Source organism: Leopardus geoffroyi, chromosome X (genome assembly GCF_018350155.1).
Source record: "Leopardus geoffroyi isolate Oge1 chromosome X, O.geoffroyi_Oge1_pat1.0, whole genome shotgun sequence".
NCBI lineage: Eukaryota > Metazoa > Chordata > Mammalia > Carnivora > Felidae > Leopardus > Leopardus geoffroyi.
The window spans coordinates 34,102,882-34,123,456 of record NC_059343.1 but is presented as its reverse complement, the minus strand read 5'-3'; the positions used below and the strand labels follow the sequence as shown (position 1 = coordinate 34,123,456).

At 47.6% G+C, this 20,575-nt stretch overlaps 1 protein-coding gene across 2 annotated transcripts in view; it reads right to left on the bottom strand.

Annotated features, from left to right (window-relative positions):
- TSPAN7 (tetraspanin 7) overlaps nt 1-20,575 on the bottom strand; it is a 125,536-nt gene that overhangs the window by 9,720 nt on the left and 95,241 nt on the right. Inside the window, exons 2-6 of one of the 2 annotated variants that reach the window (XM_045472873.1) lie at nt 14,677-14,865; nt 10,630-10,704; nt 8,189-8,284; nt 6,425-6,580; nt 438-521 (exon numbers count right to left, since the gene is read on the bottom strand). In XM_045472873.1, the coding sequence (XP_045328829.1) occupies nt 438-521; nt 6,425-6,580; nt 8,189-8,284; nt 10,630-10,704; nt 14,677-14,865 (600 nt within the window). The remainder of the gene's footprint in view (nt 1-437; nt 522-6,424; nt 6,581-8,188; nt 8,285-10,629; nt 10,705-14,676; nt 14,866-20,575) is intronic. The other variant, XM_045472874.1, reaches the window with a different exon arrangement.

The window sequence follows — 20,575 nt, the reverse complement described above, 5'->3', positions numbered from 1 at the left end:
ACTTTCTGGAAAAGGAGACGTCTCGTGCATAATCGACAGGAACTAAGAACAAAACCGGGACAGGTCAACCAGGAAAAAAAAAGCCTCCCCCAAATCCAGATCAGCCATTTGATGCTTGGAGTTGTTTATGCTCCAATTAAGCCAGCACTTTGTTCAGTTAACCTCCATTTGACCTACAGAAGAAGCAAGTTGTTTTCTGGAGCTAGTCATTAGTTGAACTGTAACCGATATTCCCTTGATGGCAAAACTTCATTTAAGTTGAAAAAGGAAAATCAATAAACAGATGACCTGAGGACTAATGAGCAAGGAGCTCTGACCCCATCTATCAGCCTTCCCCAAGGAACAGGGAGGCAGGAGGGGAATCCGGAGACCAGGGAGGGAGGCCAGGGCAGGAGGCTGGGGAAGGACAGGCCTGACCGCACAATGACGCAGGCTACCTGGGAGAACGCGATTCCAAAAGCCACTCCAGCGATGATCCCCATGTTTGTCTCCATGAAACTGGTCACCAGATCGTAACAACCCTGCAAACAGAGAGACAGAGAGAGAGACAGAGAGAGAGACAGAGAGAGAGAGAGAGAGCGAGCGGTGGCCTCAGAGATGTGTTTTACCCAGGCCAGACTGGGCTGTGTTAACTTGCGACACTCCCAGCAAACATTCTGACCCCGCAGTCAGCAAGTACAACTGCAACTCACCCTAGGAACTCTCATTAGCATTCTTTTCAAACTTAAAAAAAAATCAGAAAAATTCCAAACATACAGAAAGGCACAGAGAGTAGTACAGTGAACCCCGAAGTAACTCCTTCTCTAACCTCGCAATTAACATGTGGCCAATCTTGTTTCATTTAGAGCTCCTCACCTCTCCTCCCCTGGCTGGATTATTTTAAAGCCAGTCCCAGATATATACTTTCAGCCAGAAATGTTTCCATAGTAGGATGAAATATAACAGGAAATCTGTAAGATCTATGAGGCAAATGCTGTAGAGGTAGGGAAGCAGACTCGAAGGATACAAAGGCATTCCACATCCTTGCACAGAAAGACTCAGCATCACAAACATAGTTACTAGCATTTTGACAACAAATGGCAACATCTCAGAAAAATAAAGTGAAATCATCTGGTTAGAGAAGGTGTTTGAATGCCTGCCACCTTTATGGTGTTTTTGGGGTTCCTCCTAAGGAGATCATTATTTTATTTTTTTTTAAAACAGGGAAAAACCTATGTCTGAAAGTCCTCTTTTCCACAAATTTACTATGTGACCTTGGACAAGTCACTTCCCATTTCTGGAGTCAGTTGACTTTATCCATAAAATGAAGTGAATTTCCCCATAACGTACTATGAAATCTTCAAACGTGATTCAAACCAACACAAGTTTTACCAATTTCAATGGTAGTTTGATACTGATAATGTGAATCACCTTTCTTTAAAATAAACGATCTGGTTGGAGTTCAACAATGTTGCTGAACAAGTTTTTTCACTGTTGTTTTTCAGGATTACATTTTATCAACCTAGTCTAGGTAGCAAGCACCACAGTTTGTGTATCGCCCATAATGCAAAGGCAAAAGTGGACTCTTCCTGTTAAGTACCCAACAGGTTGAACTCTGTGTGTGCGTGTGCCCGTGTGCATGCATGCATGTGTGTATATTGATTTGAAATTGGACCACATCAACCTAGATTTCTGAACTGACATAACAGACTCAGAAGACATGGTCTTTTTCCAGTTTTCTGAGAGAGGGCTTCTACTTAAATGTCTAAAGTCTGCAAAAATCAAGACATTGATTTCAAAAGGGGGCAAAAAGGATTCTTGCTTATCAAGAAAGATACACTAAATTGTAATAATATCTGAAGAACACACAAAAAAACACGTCTCCCATATTTAAACTCAAAATTTAACACTGTAATATTTCTCGTAACTTACGAAAATTCTACCAATGCTGTACCTTCTAATGAGCGATATTTTATGTAGCCTTAGTCTGTCTGCAGAGAAGTACATTAACGTAGCAGCAGTGCTTTAACATGTTTCCTTTTTTTATGTGTATTTATTTTTTAGAGAGAGAGACAGCCAGCCAGCGAGGGGAAGAGAGAGGGGGACAAGAGCTGTGTTGACAGCACAGAGCCCGACGTGGGGCTCGAACCTACGAACCGTAAGATCATGACCTGAGCTGAAGTCGTACTCTTAACTGACTGAGCCACCCCGGTGCCCTTGACACGTTTTTGATGCAATGGGAAAACTACACTTCTTGGTTAGCTGACGCAAATTTGAAGGCTGGGGGCGGGTGGGAAAGGAGATATATGACTGCTTATGAGGAGTTCTGCAAATTGATTCTCTATTGTAGAAGATTGCTTGCTGATATCATTTTTACTAGTGAAAGTATAAAACCAAACTACTTTTCAAAAGGTGGTGGAAGGGAGAACAGGTTGGGTTAGGAAGAATTCAAGGCGAGAAAAGAAGAGAGATGGATATTTGAACACTTTGCCAAATGGTAGCAACTAAGAGCTTTGCTGAGGTGGCCGTCATGACCGTATCTTCTCCAGGCCACTGACGGTCGGGTGGAGGAATGAAGTTCAGCCCAACACCAGTGTTAGGTCAGCTGAAAATATGAAAACACAAACCCAACCATACAAACCAGGTGGGTGAGTTTCTTACTCTGCAATATATTTTGGCATAGATATTTTTCCTATGAACTTGGATTCTGCATTTTGCTAATGCATGATTTCTATTCTGTTGTAGGAGATTCCACAATCAATCACATTTTTGATAAGCCCACGCCACATCAGCAAGTGAAACCAGAAAAATGAGGTTCCCGCCATTAGGGCAACTGTGACAAAATCGTTCTCTCCAAACCTTGCTTCTCAAAGTAGGGCTCTTCCAGGGGCAGCAACAGCAATCATCACCTGAGAGTTTGCTAGAAATGCAGAATCTGAGGTCTCACTCCAGACTCCAGAATCTGCCAAATCCCCAGGTTATTCATTTTTAATGAATTTTAATGAATGTGACCAATATCTCCAGATGTTTCACATGCCCTTTAAAGCTTGAAGAGTACTCTTCTAGAAGAAAAGTTCTCACATGGTTTTTCACTCCACAGAAGAAAGCAAATTAATGAAGCCTGTCAGAGGGAGGGTTACTTAAAATGAGAAGGATGGAACTGATTTCGCTTTTTTTGTTGTTGTCTCCACAGTGTAAGGGCAAGGCGGAAATAAATGCTTTCCATCTCTAGACTCATCTCCGTTACTCACCACGTGGACCCACAGGCCCATCCTCCAGATCTCAGCACAGACCTGCAGACCACAAGGACTGCTGTGGTATTAGAAGACAGGCCGTGTTTGTATCCCACGCCATGGTCCCCACTACACCGTGATCTTACCCTCCCACAACAATCCCTTTTAATTTCCGAAAATGAAAGCCTGGTGGTCCAGGTGTGAGATAAATCTACAGAGACCTGCTAAGTGTCCTAGGAAACATCCAGAAACAGAATAGGTCATTTGCTTGCCCTCTCAGCATGTTGAAATCAACACAGTCGCCAGTGGGAAACAGCTGTCAGTGGCAGATGTTTGATATGAGGAGTAGACAGCTCGTCCCAGGCAGGTTCTGGGAAGGGGTGTATCAGTAGCGGCCAACCAGAATAACCATCTCACTTCCTCTTGTTCTTAAAAAAGGTCGGGGCGCCTGGGTGGCGCAGTCGGTTAAGCGTCCGACTTCAGCCAGGTCACGATCTCGCGGTCCGTGAGTTCGAGCCCCGCGTCGGGCTCTGGGCTGATGGCTCAGAGCCTGGAGCCTGTTTCCGATTCTGTGTCTCCCTCTCTCTCTGCCCCTCCCCCGTTCATGCTCTGTCTCTCTCTGTCCCAAAAATAAAATAAACGTTGAAAAAAAAAATTTTTAAAAAAAAAAAAGGTCAAGAATTCCTATGGAGTAGGGGCTCAGTCAATGCTGTTTAGCCATGTGAACCTGCAGCTATCTCAACATCCTGCTAACAAAACCAAAATAAATTCCATCCCTCACACAAAACAATAAACATCCTGTTTAACTGTTCTCACCTCCCCCCTGCTCTCTGCCCATTATTTGTACAAGGTAGGTTTCTCAGACTGCCAGGAAAGAGCCAAGAGTCATCCTTCTGTGCTATTAAAGCATAGGGTTCAAGACACCAAAAGATCTACAGGGATTTAGAATATATTTATTCTAGACAACAGGATTCCATAGAACTACAATGTGGCAGTAGTTAAGCCTCCCAGGGGAGGGAGCTGGGGGGTGGCTAACACTTATGAGTATCTGCTATTAGTATCTTCATGTCGTCCCCATCTCCTGCCTCTTACAGGTGGGGTATCTGAGCCTCAGACCCAAGAACTTATCTCAGTGGTTCGTGTGGGCATTGAATGGGACTATCTAATAAGACTTAGTAGACAAATTTCAGTTTTCACTCACTTTTTCTCCACGGAGAAAGCCAGGTCGGAGGAATTAAGCACCTTTTCCAGGTATTTGAGGTGGCCAAGAAAACGTAAAGCAGGATGGGGGCAGGAGGTGGGGTGGGGAGGCAGGGAGTGAGGTCAATTTGTAGGTTATCAATGAAATGGAAAAAATGTTACCCTATCTTTCTTTCTAAGGATCACAGAGATGCACTACAGGCTACGGCTCTCAACTGGCTTTTGAATAGTAACAAAAGACCCTCCAGCCGGGGCCCTGTGGTATCTTTCCTAATAAAGGACACGGTGTGGTGTAGTGGAAGACAGACCTCACCATCATCAGGGTGATGTTTACGTCACAGTTAACATTTAACATCGCAGTTCACGTTTCTCTTGTCTATACTCTGGGCCAGGCACTGTGCTTTAGATACTTTATGTCACTCAATCCTCATATCAATCCTAGGTGGGGGGGATGATTATCTCCCTTTTACTGATGTGAAAAAGAAGACGGAGAAAGGGTAAGTCACTCGATCAGGGCTGCACAACCAGCAAGTGGCTGAGCCAGAATTTAAACTGGAGTCTGACTCCGGAGCCCATGCTCCTTCCTGACTTGTAGATCTCCACCTTTCACAAAGGAAATTTCGCTGTAATGGAAGACTTTATCCAGGTTGATGGCTGCCTGCTTCAACAAACGACCTCCTGAGACTTTGCTATGCCAACGTCTCACAGCCAAAAGCATTTCTTATCTTTTATAAATTGGAGCGTCCACTGCAGCTGGGTATGCTTGGCGCTTCGTAAAATGGCAGCATAACAACATCTATGGGGGCTCAGTGGGGATGTCCACAAGGAAACCAGAAGTCACCTTACTGATGAGAGGCAAAGGAAGCCTCACACTTTGGATTCATAAGAAAATTCCAGTAGGAGCAGATGTCCTCTGAGCTAAGACAGGAAGTGGAAGCAGTCAGTACTGAACATCTTAACCTCACGACACCAGTAGCAAGCGATAAGCCCAGAATGACAGAATGAGCTTCTAGAATGGCAACAATGCTCCGTAGCATTTATGCTACAAATACCAACATTAAATGGGTAAAATATAGAAACCATTTCTTAACATTCTAATCTTGAGAACATGGCTATCTTCTATGAATTATTCAGTAGTTGGCCCAGATCACATCAAGTTTTGAAGACCTTGCAAGAACAGAATTTTATCTTAGTAAGAAAAGATAATTTACCCGATGGCTGCGGAACAGCAGGTAAAGTCAACAATAGGGTGTTTTTTTCCCCTCCCTTCTGTTTTACCAAAACATATTATTTATCTGGAATTTCTCTAAACATTTAAGAACACAGACCCCCTTCACACAGTTTTATCATGCCTTCATCATATTCTCTGTGAAGTGGGATACAGAATTGGTCTTCCTTTTTTCTCTGACTACTGAAATTTTATTTACTTCATTTTTAGTACATGCTACCTTGCAGATTTCTTTTAGCCCGTCTTTTCCTCTCTCTCTCTCTCTCTCCCTCTCCCTCTCTCGGATTTCTTTGGGAGTCAGGATTCTGACAGTGAGTTGAAGCGGAGTTGCTGATTTCTTTTCCTAGAGCCGAGAACGCCCTAAAATAAAGGCCACCCTCCTGGCAGGAGCAGATGTTGTCTGTCAACTCTAGTCCCCCTTCCTGCTAAGGACTGGCACCCAGCTGTGAATAATTCCATGTTTAGAAGGTAGATTAAGCAGAAGAAAGACAGCCAGAAAGAAAGGCAACATTCCCTGTCTGACATCCGCACCAGGGTGAACAGGAACCGTAGCTAAACCTCCCTAACTACGCCTGGTAGCTTCTTGCTGACTCACAGCTCACTCCTTCAGGAGCGGACAGCCTCGAGTGCCTCTCCCAGGCAATAAAGGGCTGCGCAGAAAGATCCCGCACTCTCTCCTGGACGACATTTCTAACCCGTTTGTCACAGTTCCATAGAAACAACGACAAAAAGCCCTCCCCCAAACATTCACCACGGATCCCGTCAGGGCTGACAGGAAGTGTACCTTCTGGTTAACTTTGGTGGCCGCCACAGTCAGATTGTGTAGATCCTGGGAATTGCAGTCGGTTTCGTTCATGCAGCAACTCAGGGGGATGCCGCGCTCCAGGAAGTAGGGGCTGGTGCTCCAGTTGGTGTAGTTCTGCACGCCACAGCAGCTCAGCTGTTAACGGGGGAGGGGAAGAGCCAAAGGGTGCAGGTCAAAGACATAGCGGTCTCCTCCCTCACAACCCTGCACCGTTTAGAAGAGAAACACGGGCCGAGGCCCTGAGTGAACAGGCACAGCTTTGGTGAGTACAGATGAGCTGAGACTCCATTAACTATTATATTCACCGGGAGGCTCAACTGGACTGAGAAAAAGGAAGTCAATCCTAGATTGCGTTTTGTGTTGGCTTCCTTACCAAGTCCACAAAGCAAAGCAGTAGGTTCTCTGGCCTGGATCAGCATCAAAATCAATAGTTGGGTGCTATTGAAGGTACAGATCAACTAAATCAGGATACTGATGGGGAAGCCGAGACAAAAATGGTTTTCAAAATCTCTTTTTAGGGGCGCCTGGGTGGCTCAGTTGGTTAAGCGGCCGACTTCGGCTCAGGTCACGATCTCACGGCTCATGAGTTCGGACTCCGCTGTCAGTGCAAAGCCCGCCTCAGATCCTCTGTCTCCCTCTCTCTCTGCCCCTCCCCCTCTCGTGGTCACACTCTCGCAAAAATAAATAAACATTAACAAAACTAAAAAGCTCTTTTTAGACCTTATAGATATATAAGATCTCTACTGGTAAGTAATGGTTTAGGGTGGAGAATGATGTACACAGAGGAAGAGAGAGCTGTTGTTGGTAAACTACAGCCTACCAGCTGCCTGATTTTGTAAATCAAGTTTCACTGAGACACAGCCACGCCTGCCCATTTACACAATATGGCCGCTTCTGTGCCATAAGAGCAGAGCCGCGTGGCTGTGACAGAGACTGTACCACACTCAGAGCCTAATTACCATATGACCCTTTCCATAAAAGATGTGCCAACCCCAGACATAAAGAGCATTCAAGGAAATGGGGCAAAAGTGGAAAGTGACTGGGTAAAAGGTAGCTAGTTCCTTACATTCTTCTAGCAACTTTTCGGTTAAGTTTGAATTTTTATCAAAATACCAAAAAGAAAAAAAAAAAATACTGCTTCTGAAGTAACAAAAAAAAACACGCAAAAAACACCCCAAACCCAAAACTTCCCCGGGTGCTCCAGATGGGCCATCAGCTTGAGCACCGGCACCTGCCCCCTGAGCACCTCCAGGCACGAGACCGCCATTTTCCTCATCTCCTCTGCAAAGCATCAGGCAGCCTAGGGCCTTCCCACTCCCGCCAGACCCTCGGCTTCTCCTAGGCCCCCTGCCCACCCCACTACACCGCCCATGCCGGTAAACACGGCTCATCTGAGCTCTCCACCCAGCCTATACACACCACTTCCAGAATGCTCAGCAAGGCTGCCTACACCCACTGCCTCCTTTTCGAGGCTTCAGATTTATTTTCAGGGCAAGCTAGCTTTCCTTGGGGTGTTCCTAATTCATACTGACGAAAGGCAAGCCACAGGCAGGGGACCCTCTTGATACCAATGGCCCGGATAACTGGCCCCTGGACCAGTGCTGGGTGTGAACTCTTGGACACAGGACCGGAGAGCGGGAGTCAAGAGCAAAGGCTGACGGCCCCCCGCCCCCAGCAGCCCCCCAGGCCGAAGGCCTGACGTCATGGGCGGTGGCCAGCCCAGTCTCCTTCCCTGGGACTTACGCTGCGCTGCACGTGATCCACCGCCCGGCTCCTCTCATCGTTGCCATTGTAATTCTGCATGGCGTCCGTGTAAGTCCTCAGGAAGGTGTCCTTGATCTATGGAAGACAAGGGGGAGTGCGGTTCTGGTCCACTGCCGCCCAAATGGACTCATGTTCATGCCCACTTCTACCCCAAGATGACCTCTTCTGAAAAAATCTCTGAATAAATGTAGGCCAGGGAGGGAATGCCCTGTTTTCTGAGACAAAAGACCTCAGAAAATTCGCTGAGGGATTTGAAAGAACATTCCCCTCATCCCCAATCCAGAGGAACCCAGTGAAGTGGCCAGTTTCTGAGAGGGCTGTGAGGGTGAGTGGCCAACCTCAGGCCTGGCTTTTTCTACTTACTGTCTTCGAATTGACTGATGCCCACCCTTCTGTCCATAACTTTTCCTGCCCTTACTCAGAAGAATAACAAAGGACAGGCCACTGGAGGGCAGGAAGCCTGCTGTGGCTGTGACGGGAAACAGATCCCTGTTCTAACATACAGGGGGAGGGCACAACCAACTTTCACTTACCTGTCCTTATAGGGGCCAAAAAGAGAGGCTAAAATATATGAACTTTTCTTACTACTAAGTAGTTAACAAAACCCCTCCCCTCCTCTGCGAGCGCATTTGACTGTGGGGTAACTTTCGATCTCTGTTCCCCTGGAAACCTGCTGAAGGTAGGGTCTCAGGCGTGTTACCAGGCAACTCCACACTTAGGGTAAGACTGCCCCCAATTGCCCACATGACTCTGGAGTCGGGGGGACGGCAGATGACAATAACTGCCTGCTGAGAAGCTTAGGGCTAAGTATGGCGGCTCTCTTGACTAGGCATGTTCCTTGCTGAAATACTGGACGGTATGCCCATGGGATAAAGAAGAGATCAGTGGGCACTAGTCACATGGAGCTTCTAAGCCATGGTGGATGCCACACCTGGCTGTGTCCTTTCATGTCACTGCACCTGCGTTGTCTGTTGTGGGCAGGTGCACACAGAATAGAACCGGGCCGCTTTGAAGACTTCCACTCGCCGGTGGTCAGAGTGGCATTGCGACCCATCCCCCTCCCTCCAGCTCCCTTAAGTGTTTCAGATGCACCGAGGGGAGGTAGATAAGGGGGCCCAGGCACTGGGTATCAGGGACCACTGAGAGAACCCCCCACCCCTAGTGGAGCCCAGTCACGGCAGTATATTGGGGGGGAAGGGGGCAAGGGTTTGGCTGCATCTGTGGTTCGCACACCCACTGGGGGTACCTCTAGGGCTGCCGAGGCCGTGACTTCATCAGGTTTCACCTCACCTGAGAATAAGAATGGGGAATCTAATTCCAGATACGGCACCTGCACAAGATGGGTTCTAGAAGTCAGCCTTGACACCTGAGATTGCACCTCTGGTAAGGGGAAAACTACAGCAAGTAGGGGAAAGGGGCAGAAAGTGCATAAGCCAGCTGACTGGGAACTGAACTTGGTAAAGCACAGAACCAGGGTCTGGGACAGATCATGCCAGACTTTCAACAGCCTCATTGTCTTTTCCACCTCTGTCTTGCACTTCTTTTCCTTTCTAACACGCGCGTATCTACTTGTGGCTTTACTGTTATTTACAGGGTGTGCTAACAGCCTATTGGGGCGGGGGGAGGGGGTTGTCAGAACCAGCCCTTTATCGTAGCACCTACCCTGCCTGACCTATCACCACTATACGTGTCTGAAAGGCGACACCACGGTGGCTACAGACAGCATGAGGACGTCTTAGCTCTGCCTGAGAGGCTCCCCGTGGTCTGAACAGAGCAGCCACAGTGAGAGTATGGGTGAGAATGGCCACACACGATACCAGACAGCCAGCAGTGTCCTTGAAACTACATCACGATCACAAAACAGTATTCGAAATCCTTTTTCTCCAGCTTTAGAAGTCTAAAATAGGACATGTGAATTAGAAACAAAGCGCTGTAGGGGTTTCAGATCACGACTGCCTTCTCTCCTTCCACAAGGCTCCTCGCATCTAGCCTCCGTTTCTACCCTCCCAGTTGGCAGGGGGTGGCCCCCAGGGCTCTGGGGAGGAGACAGGGGAGCCCAGGCTGTTTGGGGGATACCGAGCAATCACAGAAATCTTGGGCCTTGCTGAAGCTGCTATTTTAAAAGGAGTATTTAATCTACTTTGAAGGTCACTCGCTTTAAAACCGGGTGGAGAATCATTTCATGCAGTAGCTATATCAAGAAATAGAGGATCAACAACTAAGGTTTTGAGTTTGGCGAAATTCCTGCGGCATTTAGATTTTTATTGGCATTTCAGCCCATATTAAGTGACATTTGGAAAACAGCGATACCACCGGAGATGCCAGCTAGCCCATATGTGCCCTTTACACATTCTGAGAGGTTTCAGAAATCCTCCTCCCAAAGCCCCTTTCAGTGAGTTCTGTACTTCGTGTATACTCACCTCATGACGAAACACAAACCCTGAAATGCCAGCTACCAGCTCAGCCAGGAACACCAGGGACAGGAACATGGCATACTGAAAACCAAGCACACAGGGACAGAGTCAGACACGTCAGGATGGAAATGAGTGTTCCTTCCGGGTAGCTAACTTCTTATCACAGGGAATCACACAAATCCTCATATTCTCCAAAGTTTAGGAAAAGCTTAAAAATACCCTTGTCCAGATTTCCCCACATGAGCCTCAATATAGAAACGTGTCTGTTTAAATATGCGCGAGCATTTTGGGCCACACATGCTAAGGAGAGCACATCCGGAGACTGGGCTCAACCAGGAGAAATCTGGAAGGGCTTTTTATAACTCAGGTATGCACTATTTGTGATGCCGGAATCGTCGAGTGGGAAAGTGCTCTGGAGGTCGCAGGACACCGTTCTGCCCCGTCCGGGAGTCCTTCAGACCACCTTGGTCATGATGGTCAGCCGGCACCTGCAAGCACCCTTCCTCTAGCATCTGTGAGCCCAGCCTAGTCCCTCCACCCACGCGCCCCTTGCAGCCCATTCAGTTTTCACACCGTTCCAATTGCTGGAAAGGCTTTCTTTCTCCTGGCCACAGTCTGCCTCCTTGCAACTTCTACTCCCTGGTGTCAGAACTGCTTTCAAGAGCTAGAAGCACCAGCCCAACCTTGCTTCTCCACAATCGCCCTTCATATGTGGGAACACAGCCATGGTGCCAACCTGCTGCTTCTCTTCAGGTGGGCAAATCCCTCCAGTTTTCTTGAGCAAAGCTAATAAAATGGCTTCCAAACCCCTTCCTCTGTGACTGTACCAATCCCATCCTGAAAGAAAGACCAGAACGCGCACAGGTCAACGTTCTTCCTCGATATGGTGATCGTGCCTGAATGTAGCACTTACAGCAGGGGCCGGTGGGCTCCGTACCTGTCTTGTTCTGCACAGTGTGTGGAGTCGATAATCTTTAAAAAGCAAAGAAGCTGTCCTACTAACACTCTCCATAAGCGTCCGAAACCCTCAGTGCTTCTTATTTTCCAAGTTGAGTGTGTGTGCGTGTGCACACACGTGTGCCTAAGTTCAGGGATGAATTACATGGTACTTATGAGACATTAAGGGTTTCCATTTTTGTGACTTTGAAAAGCAGATAAAAGGAAAGAAAAGTGACTCTTTTCCTACAAGGCATATGTCTTACAATCTGTTTCTTCTCATCTCAAAATAAAATGGAATGTTTGGAATGCTCCTAGGTGATGCTTTAGAATTTGGATCGACTGTACATGGTCATGTTACTTGCTTATAAAGTACGTATGTGCATAAGATCATAAACTACTTTTCTCAGCTAGTGGCACATGTTAAAAGGAGGGAATATTGGCTTAAAATGCCAGTTTTGTAGCAAATATTAACAAAAGTCTCTACGTACACTTAAAGCATGGCCACTAAACTAGCAAACACAGGGGCGCCTGGGTGGCTCAGTCAGTTGAGCTTCCAACTTCGGCTCAGGTCATGATCTCATGGTTCATGAGTTCAAGCCCTACATCGGGCTGTCTGCTGTCAGCACAGGACCCCCTTCTGATCCTCGGTCCCCTCTCTCTCTGCCCCTCCCCCGCTGGTTCTCTGTCTGTTTGTCTCTCTCTCTCAAAATAAATAAATAAATAGACTTTAAAAAACATAAAACAAAATAGCGAACACAGTTATGAGTAGAACTCCCCATGGACATGACATCTGTCTCTCAACTTACTATAAAATGCAATAAGAAACACATTTGACTCTAGAGAGAGTCTCACACCAGGCCTAGAATCCACCAGAAAGTCCTGTGGGAAAGTAACTGTCAGAGGCAGGTGGGAGAAAGGACATTCAACTCTGTAGTCAGAAGTCCTCGTAGGTTTACGTCCTAGCTTTGTTGTGGGCTAACTCTTAGGAAAGAGGCAGCCAATCTGGGCCTCCATAAAGTGGAAATAGTTATCTTCAGTTGTTTTGCAGTTAATGAGGTTAAATGAGGACCATAAAATTCTAGACTGACAGACAGTTAATCAAGTGACTTCCGCTCTTATCAGCCAGATCGGCAGTTTCCTGTCGCTGGGAAGTTCCCGGTTTCTAGGAGCTTCCAGAGAACAGCTGCTTCTCCTTCAGAAGGCCCTGGCCAAAAGCCTACTGTGAAGAGCGCACACTACATACAGGTGGTAGGGGGTGAGTTTTCTCGAGATGAAAGTACCGTAGTAGAAATCGTCCTGGCTTTGGAAGGAGACATCCCTGGGTTCCCATCCCAGCTCTCCCCACACCAGCTGATGGCTTTTAAAGGCCAAAGCTAAAAACTAGACAAAACCTCAAGAAGTTCTCTCCAAAGGCTCACCTGCTAGTGAGCTCGCATGTGTTAGGAGAACATGGCAGAGTGGTTTGAAACCACCTTCAGCAGAGTCCAGAGAGAACCGTTCTATTGTTGTGTCCCCTCTGCTATCCCCCTTCACTCAGGAAGAAACCTTGGTGAGTTAGTCCAATGCTGTTCTTTCACAAATGGGGACAGGCCCAAAGAGGTTACATCTCGGCCACTAGAGACGTAAGCCAGGTCTCCTCCCTTCTTGTTCGGACGGATGAATTCCTAGCCATCTTTCTTTTCTGGTCCTTTCAAGTTAATCCTCCCTTGCGACTCGTTGTACTGAACGGGAGGCTCTCAACCTTCGCTGTAGGATGGAATCTCCTAAATGGCTTTTAGAGACTGTGGCGGTTGGCCTCGCGGCTGTGGAGTCTGGTTCGGTTGGCTGAAGGTGGGACCCTGGTGAAGGTGTCTTTCAAAAGCGGCCCAGGTGATTTAAGCAGGCATCCAGAATTGAGGACTATCACACCAGACAGAAAGAAATCCTAGTGCTTCTCAGAAGTACTAGAAGGTAGACTCGGGAGGCCAGCATAGAGTAGCAGGTGACAGCAGCAGAAATGCCTCAATGTGGCCTCACTCTGGCTTTTCCACCAACCCGGAAGAATCAGTGGTGGCCAGGCCATCAACCTCCTGCGTGGTCTGCAGGACAGAAGTGGCTGAATCAAACACTACTTCCGTGAGGCTGTCGAGAGAGGGACTGATCAGTGCCAGTTTGGAAGGTGGTTCCTTTGGAGAGAGTCATCCTCACACCCATCTCTGTCACTAGAGGGTATGAAATGTCCCCTAATCTAGGGCTAAACAAGGAAGTATGGGCAGCACGGCACGGACAGACTCTCCACTCTCCCCTTTCACAAAATGAGACATCTGAAATCAATCTCTTCAAACAAATTGTTCTTTTGAGGAGAGGCCCTTGCTACCTTTTATCTATAAAATCCTTGAACATGAACTCTTATTAGCATAGGCAGTGAGCACGGGCAGGGAGTAGACAGTTGGGCAATGAGTCCACCAGAACGTTAAGAATCATGGTAACAGCCTTTCAGCAGCCTGCCCCTTGCCCTTTGGGGAACATCACGCCGAGTGTCCTACTATAGTAAAGGCGCCCAGCGCTGGGCTGGCAGTCAAAATCTGCTCCTGTGCCAACCTTCTGTCGAGCGGGGAAGCTCTGGCTTAGCTCGACTCCCATAGCACTGAGCTCGGGTGTGCAGGTTCGGAGAAGAGTGTGTCCACTCAGCCAAGCACGGCCAAGTTCAAGGAGGCAGGAAGTATTGCTCCAGTGGGAACTTGGAGAGGAAAGGCTGCTCATGTTAGGGGTGCTGCCCGCCCACGCTGCAAGTCACATACCTGAAGAGACTTGGGAGAAACACTTCAAAACTAACCCAAGGCGTCTTGCCATGAGGATATAAATGGCTTCGTGGAACCACTGGCCACTGCTCTGTTACCACCCACTTCGAGGGACGAGAACTGGCTTTTTGCGTGTGTGTGCCAAGCTGTGTTTGGGGTTGTTTTGCCCTCTAGGGCATTAGACGGTGGATTAGACAAGGGTCTGGACTAAGATTAGAGGCAACGCCTATGAAGGTCTTGTCTGTGGCTTCAAGAAGGGCCATGTCACTTTCGTGTGATTTCTGTGGTTTCAAAAAGTCATCGGAAAAGCAGTATTATGTTGTGACACACTCACCAGCTTCAGCATCCACGGGCTACCACGGCATGTCGCAAAGCATCCGAACAGGCCAAACACCACAATAGTGGTGCCGGTCCCGATGAGCACATAGGGGGCATTTGTGGAGTTCTCGGCGATCAGGGAGATGTAGGTGCCCAGAGTGAGTTTGCCCCAGACTCCAACAGCCAGCAGGATCACGCCAGTGATCTGAAAAGAGCAGGGAGGAGAAGGGAGCGTGAAACTGTGAAGCTGGGAATCGACGCGGCGATGTGGCCTGGACGCGAAGACTCACGTTCCCGTGGGCAAGTGGCGCTTGCTGCAGGAGTCCCCGGAGCAGTGGGAAATGTGGGAGACGGGTGGCTCAAAGGCATCACAGTGTAAACACCCTTTTGTTTTGTACGATTCGACCTGTCCCTTACACAAACCCACAGGCAGTTATCACATGAACTGGAAGTCAAGCTGATAATAAGAAACTTTGTCTTTAAAACTGTTTTGAAAAAAATGCATGCGGGGCGCCTGGGTGGCTCAGCTGGTTAAGCGTCCAACCTCGGCTCAGGTCACGATCTCACGGTTCATGAGTTCGAGCCCCACATCTGGCTCTCTGCTGTCCACGTGGAGCCCGCTTTGGATCATCTGCCCCCCTCTGTCTCTGCCCCTCCCCTGTCCTCTCTCAAAATAAGTAAATAAACTTGTAAAAAAATTAAAGAGAATTAAAACTGCACGCCAATGCAGGTGTGAGAGCCCTCCCCGGGAGAGCCGCTGCTCAGTGCCGAGCCACCCTCTTTAATAGCCTGTGTGGCTTTCGTACGATTTTTAATAATTAACTAATTAATTTAAAGTAGGCTTCATGTCCAATGTGGGACTTGAACTCATGACCCTGAGATCAAGAGTTACACACTCTACAGACTGAGCTAGCCAGGTTCCTCTGGATATGGTATGTTTTGAGGACATTTCGCATGATGTTGTAAGGAGCAAGATGATTTTCTTTCACTATTAGAGCAAAGATCTCTACAAAAGTAAAACATTCAAAATACTTTTGAATCCCTATGGATACACTTCCTTATTTACAGTGCTTTAGTCAATACAAAACAACAGAAGCATCTGAGTAGTTCCTGGAATTAGCTGTAATGCGATTTGGCAAATCCCGCTGATCGGTCCAAAGGAAATCCCCACAGCATGTCTCAACTGCAGAACCTTGCATCAATCGGGCCCTTACTTCAGGGGGTAGACTTGGGGCTACATGCTATGCCTTACTCTCCCTCCCCTGCAGGCCACACAACCCAGCAGCATCAGTGGCTAAAGCCAGCACTTGACTTTCTGTCTCTATCTCCCCAGCTGGTCTCTCCTTCAGTTTCCCAGTAGCTTAGCAGCTCATTCAAACTGACATCCCTCTAACGGCCACCTCTTCTGACACTGCATGAAGCTTGAGAGAAGCCCGGGTGTCCAGGGAGAGCCTTCCCCAGTTTTGTCCCACCCTATCGCCCAATGTCCTATACCAAATGCCTCTGCTTCCTGTCCCGCCTGGCCATCCCAGCGAGGGGGCGTGATGAGATGAGAAACGGGAGCAAAGCTGTATGATACAAACCAATACCCACCATGCCAAGGTTTCCCCTGTCAATCAACACACTGTCCCAAATGCATGCTACACGAGGAACCAGATGGCAGGGCCAGTGAAGATGCCTGGGCCTCTCTCCTGTGCACTCTGAAAACTCCTTCTGCAGTCTGGATCCACCAAGCTCCACCATCAGACTGTTTCTCTTCTATTTGGTGGAAGGGATGAGTGGAAAAAGCAAGAGCTTGGTGATATTCCCCCACCCCCACCACGATTGCCTTCTACTCTGTAGAACCATCACTGTGAAAAGACCGAATTAGAAGCTTTAAATCAGAAAAAGATCGAGGGACTAGTGCTAGTGTTATAAGGGAAAGGTGAATAAATGTGATGCAATATTGAGGAGAAAGTATTTGACACTAATATTTAGGCGAAGGTGGCCCAGTGCAGGTCTACTGCCTTTGAAAAGTTCCAATGGGGGCCTCGGGGAGTTCAGAAAACCAAGAATGCAGACGCGGTCAAGAGTTTCAAGTCCTTTGCTGACACCTGGTGGCTGCTAAAGAAACTACCTCTCGTGAACAGCCTCTTCTGCCACATGGAAGCATAAAATGGAAACATAAAATGCTTTTTATCCCCCAGAATCAAAATTGAACTCTCCGCTCATTAGGGGTAAGAATTCAGTGAACACTAGGGACGAAGGATAGTGCCTGAGCTTTTATCACTCAATGCTTAGCACAGTGCCAGGCACAGAGGAAACGCTAAATATTCATTGCCAAACACATAGATTTCATTTCTCTGAGTCTTAGAACCTCTTCTTCATAAGAGTCCTTTGAATGTCATATACTTACAAAGCTGCTCCATCGGGTGAATACTGTGAGGGGCCTTAAAATGGAACCAGAGAAAAACCTCTGCCTCTGCTTCCCACTCTACCGTTATCTGCCTAATGTTGTAGATGTCACAGCATAAATGTTCTGAACAGAACTAAAAACTCAGTTATGCCAGTCGCTGTTCAGGCTGAATATAAGTCTCATCCACAGACTTGCTATTTCATGTGACTGCCTCCGAAGATTCAGTAACGCTTCAGACATGCACTGAGCAGCTCGTTTCTACACACCTACTGCCAGTCGCTATTGGGGTGCGATGGCTTTAGTGACCAAACATGAGAGTCTGATAGCTTAGATTTCTGGGACCAGTCATCTCATCAAGTTCACTTACCATCATAACAAATAGTGAATGCAGTATATCAAAGTTAACAGAAATCTGGCTTTTAAGGCTAACGGTATCAACATTTCTATCCCTTTCCTCCGTTCAAAAAGTACTTTCTCAGAATGCAATCACTGTTTTTGTATAGGACACCTCTCTCACGTAAGGTGCAAAACCTATGATAACAACTTATTAAAATCTTCATAAAATGTAAATTACATTAAAATTAAAAGGCTATTTTTGCAGACCTCAGAGGTACCTCTTAAAGACTGCCAATGGACGCAAAGAAACACAACACTGTGGGTGCCACATTGTATGGGAGAAAAGCCATCCAGTATCTTGAACTTGACCAGGTCAGTTCACCCTCTAAGGAGCCCTTTCTCCACCCAGCACCTCTCTGGTAGGAATCTAAGAACAGCCCAGAGAGAAAAGACCTTCTCCAGTGTTGCTCTTCTCACACTCAAAGATCCCTGAGCGACCAGCTCTGCGTCTGGAAGCCCGAGCCCCACATACGCAAGGTGTTTTGCACAAACAGGACCCGCCTCTGCAGCCGCATCTCCCTCCTTAGTCTTTCTGCACTCTGTGTAGTTCCAGTAAAATGGAGCTGTTCTCTGTGTACTTCCTGTGCTTTACTGCTTCTCAAAGTTTGCTCGTGATGATCCCCTTACCTAGAATTCTTCCCCTTCCTATCACTACCTATCTACATCCTAAGCTCGTTCAGCATACTGTGCCCACGCCTCCCAGCCTCCTTACACAGAACTTATGCCATCGTCGTGCTGCGCCCTTTCCTCCTCCTGTGCACATCCAGGACTGTGACCTCCCTCGAGGGCAGGAGTTGTGTGTCTGCTGCACGGACGGATACACAGCCGATTGTGGATGTGAGGAGGGGAAAGAAGTTTCATGTTAGCCATCTCCCTGCCATACTCTCTGAATCTCTGCTAGGAACTCTCAGAAATGGTAAGAATGCCAATCTAGGCAGGTGCTGTGATCCGGGGAAATCATAATGCTAAGGGCAAAGAAGAAACGATGAGATGGACAAGGGAGAGAAGGTTGGGCTGCGGTGCGCCCTGCAGTGAGTAAAACCCTACTTGCTGGTGGCAGTGCTGGTGGACGAAAGTGCCAGGCTGCTGAAGGAAAAAACTACCGGCAAAGGGCTGAAGCTCCGTAACACACAATCTAGTGCTTTCTCTTTTTGCCTACTATAATAATGCTTCTTACCAAGGAAAAGAAACATACAAAGACAAGCCAAATGCAAAAGTCTTCGTTGTCTGTGTCATTTTCTCCTTGGTTCTTGTCAGCACCCACCCACGCACACTCACCCCTGCGTGTACCTTTACAAGCACACGCGAGGCTCAGGGTTCACCAAAGCAATTCTGTGTCCGGGCACCTCAGAGACCTGAACTTTCTAAGCCAATCATTGTGTCACTGCTTTAGCTTTCTCAAGGAAGTTATGTTTCTTTCTCGGAAGACTCCATTAGCAAGGAGCCAACGGTGTGGCTTTAGAGGGGACAGATCAGAGCCTGGAGATCAGAGCCCACACGAGTGGCCTGGGGAAGGTACCGCCGCCTCCCATACACCCTCACGTCAACCACAAGCCAGGAGGGCAGGCCCAGCGCCTGCCGGCAGTAGCCAGGCTGAGTCTCAGTCTCATATCGTTCCTAGCATCCCGGGGCGGCTCGACATATTCTGTGTGCTTCCTGTGCAGCTCAAGATATACAGATAGCGATGTACCCCCGCTACTTCTAATTTAGGCTTGGCGATGAGGCCAAAAAACCTATAATGGTAGCAGTAGAAAAGGTAAATCAGAACTAGGAAATGTGATGGCTCACATTACCTTAAAATTACATTGAAAGGATACCGTGGGTAGGTTTGCCAGTATATCACGGGGTGTCCAAAACGCTCTGGAAGAGACTTACTGAGGTTTGGTTTCGTCCTAAAGTGGATACTGGGGTAGCAGTGGCAGAGATCAGCACTGTCCTTTGCTCCCGCCAGGTCAACACAGCTAATGCAGGGAAGTCTCTCAATTGTCCCTGCAGCGTCCTGATCCTCAGAGAGGAGCCAGAGATACAGCGCTTCTATGTTTCTCAAGCGCCCACAGGCATTGAACTTGGGCCCGCTGCCTCTTCTGCACACAGACCACAGCCCTCTGACTAAGCGGCAGCAGCAGCAGCAGCTCCTGTCTTACCGTGAAAGGCTATGCCTGGTATGGTTCTGACGGTGCAAAGTCCCTGTATTTTTTATTTCTTTAACTGTATGAGTTGCTAAATACACGCTTGTGTCACCGTTGGAATAATGTGTATCTGTTCTTGTAGGTGGGGCTCATGAACCCATGTGTTATGGAATTAAAGAAAAGACAATGAAAAATTGACTTACAGAAGCACAAGCTCTCTCGAAGACACCCCATCCTTCAACAAAAATTTTTTTAATGTTTACTTATTTTTGAGAGAGAGAGAGAGAGAGAGAGAGAGATGGAGGGAGGGGCAGAGAGAGGGAGACACAGAATCCGAAGCAGGCTCCAGGCTCTGAGCTGGCAGCACACAGCCCGATGGCAGGGCTCCATTCCATGAACCGTGAGATCATGACCTGAGCCAAAGTTGGACCGACTTTGTTAACCGACTGAGCCACGCAGGCGCCCTGAAGACACCCCATCCTAAGAAGCCAAATGGGATACAAAGCACAGGAACTAAAGCCAGCCTAAAGAAACACACAGGAGAAGTTGTGGGCCGAAATCTCAGCTAGATAGCATTTTAGGTGAAAGCCAAGGTTCACTCATCCTAGGGGTCTATAGGTTAATTCACCCCTGGCGACTCCGTGCAGAGCAGAGGCATTGTCAAATGTTCTTCCCCCACTCCAGACGATTCTATACCTCAGAAAAACCACATGGCACAGAAACTCCATACATACAGTAATTACAATAAATACAACTAAGTAATAATTAAAACAGTGATTAAATCCTGAAAATAGAGGGTCCTCAGGAATTAGGTTTTCAGAAGGAACCAGCAAACTGTGCTTTCTGCCTATTCTTCCTTGAAGCGTGATGCTGAGGAGGCTGCGGGGGAGGGCATCTCTGCACGGCTTGGAAGGTGTTCTGACCTGATTTTGTGCATGTGGATAAAACACACAGGAAGGCAGACAAATCAGCAGTTTCCACCACGTCGTGGTTTT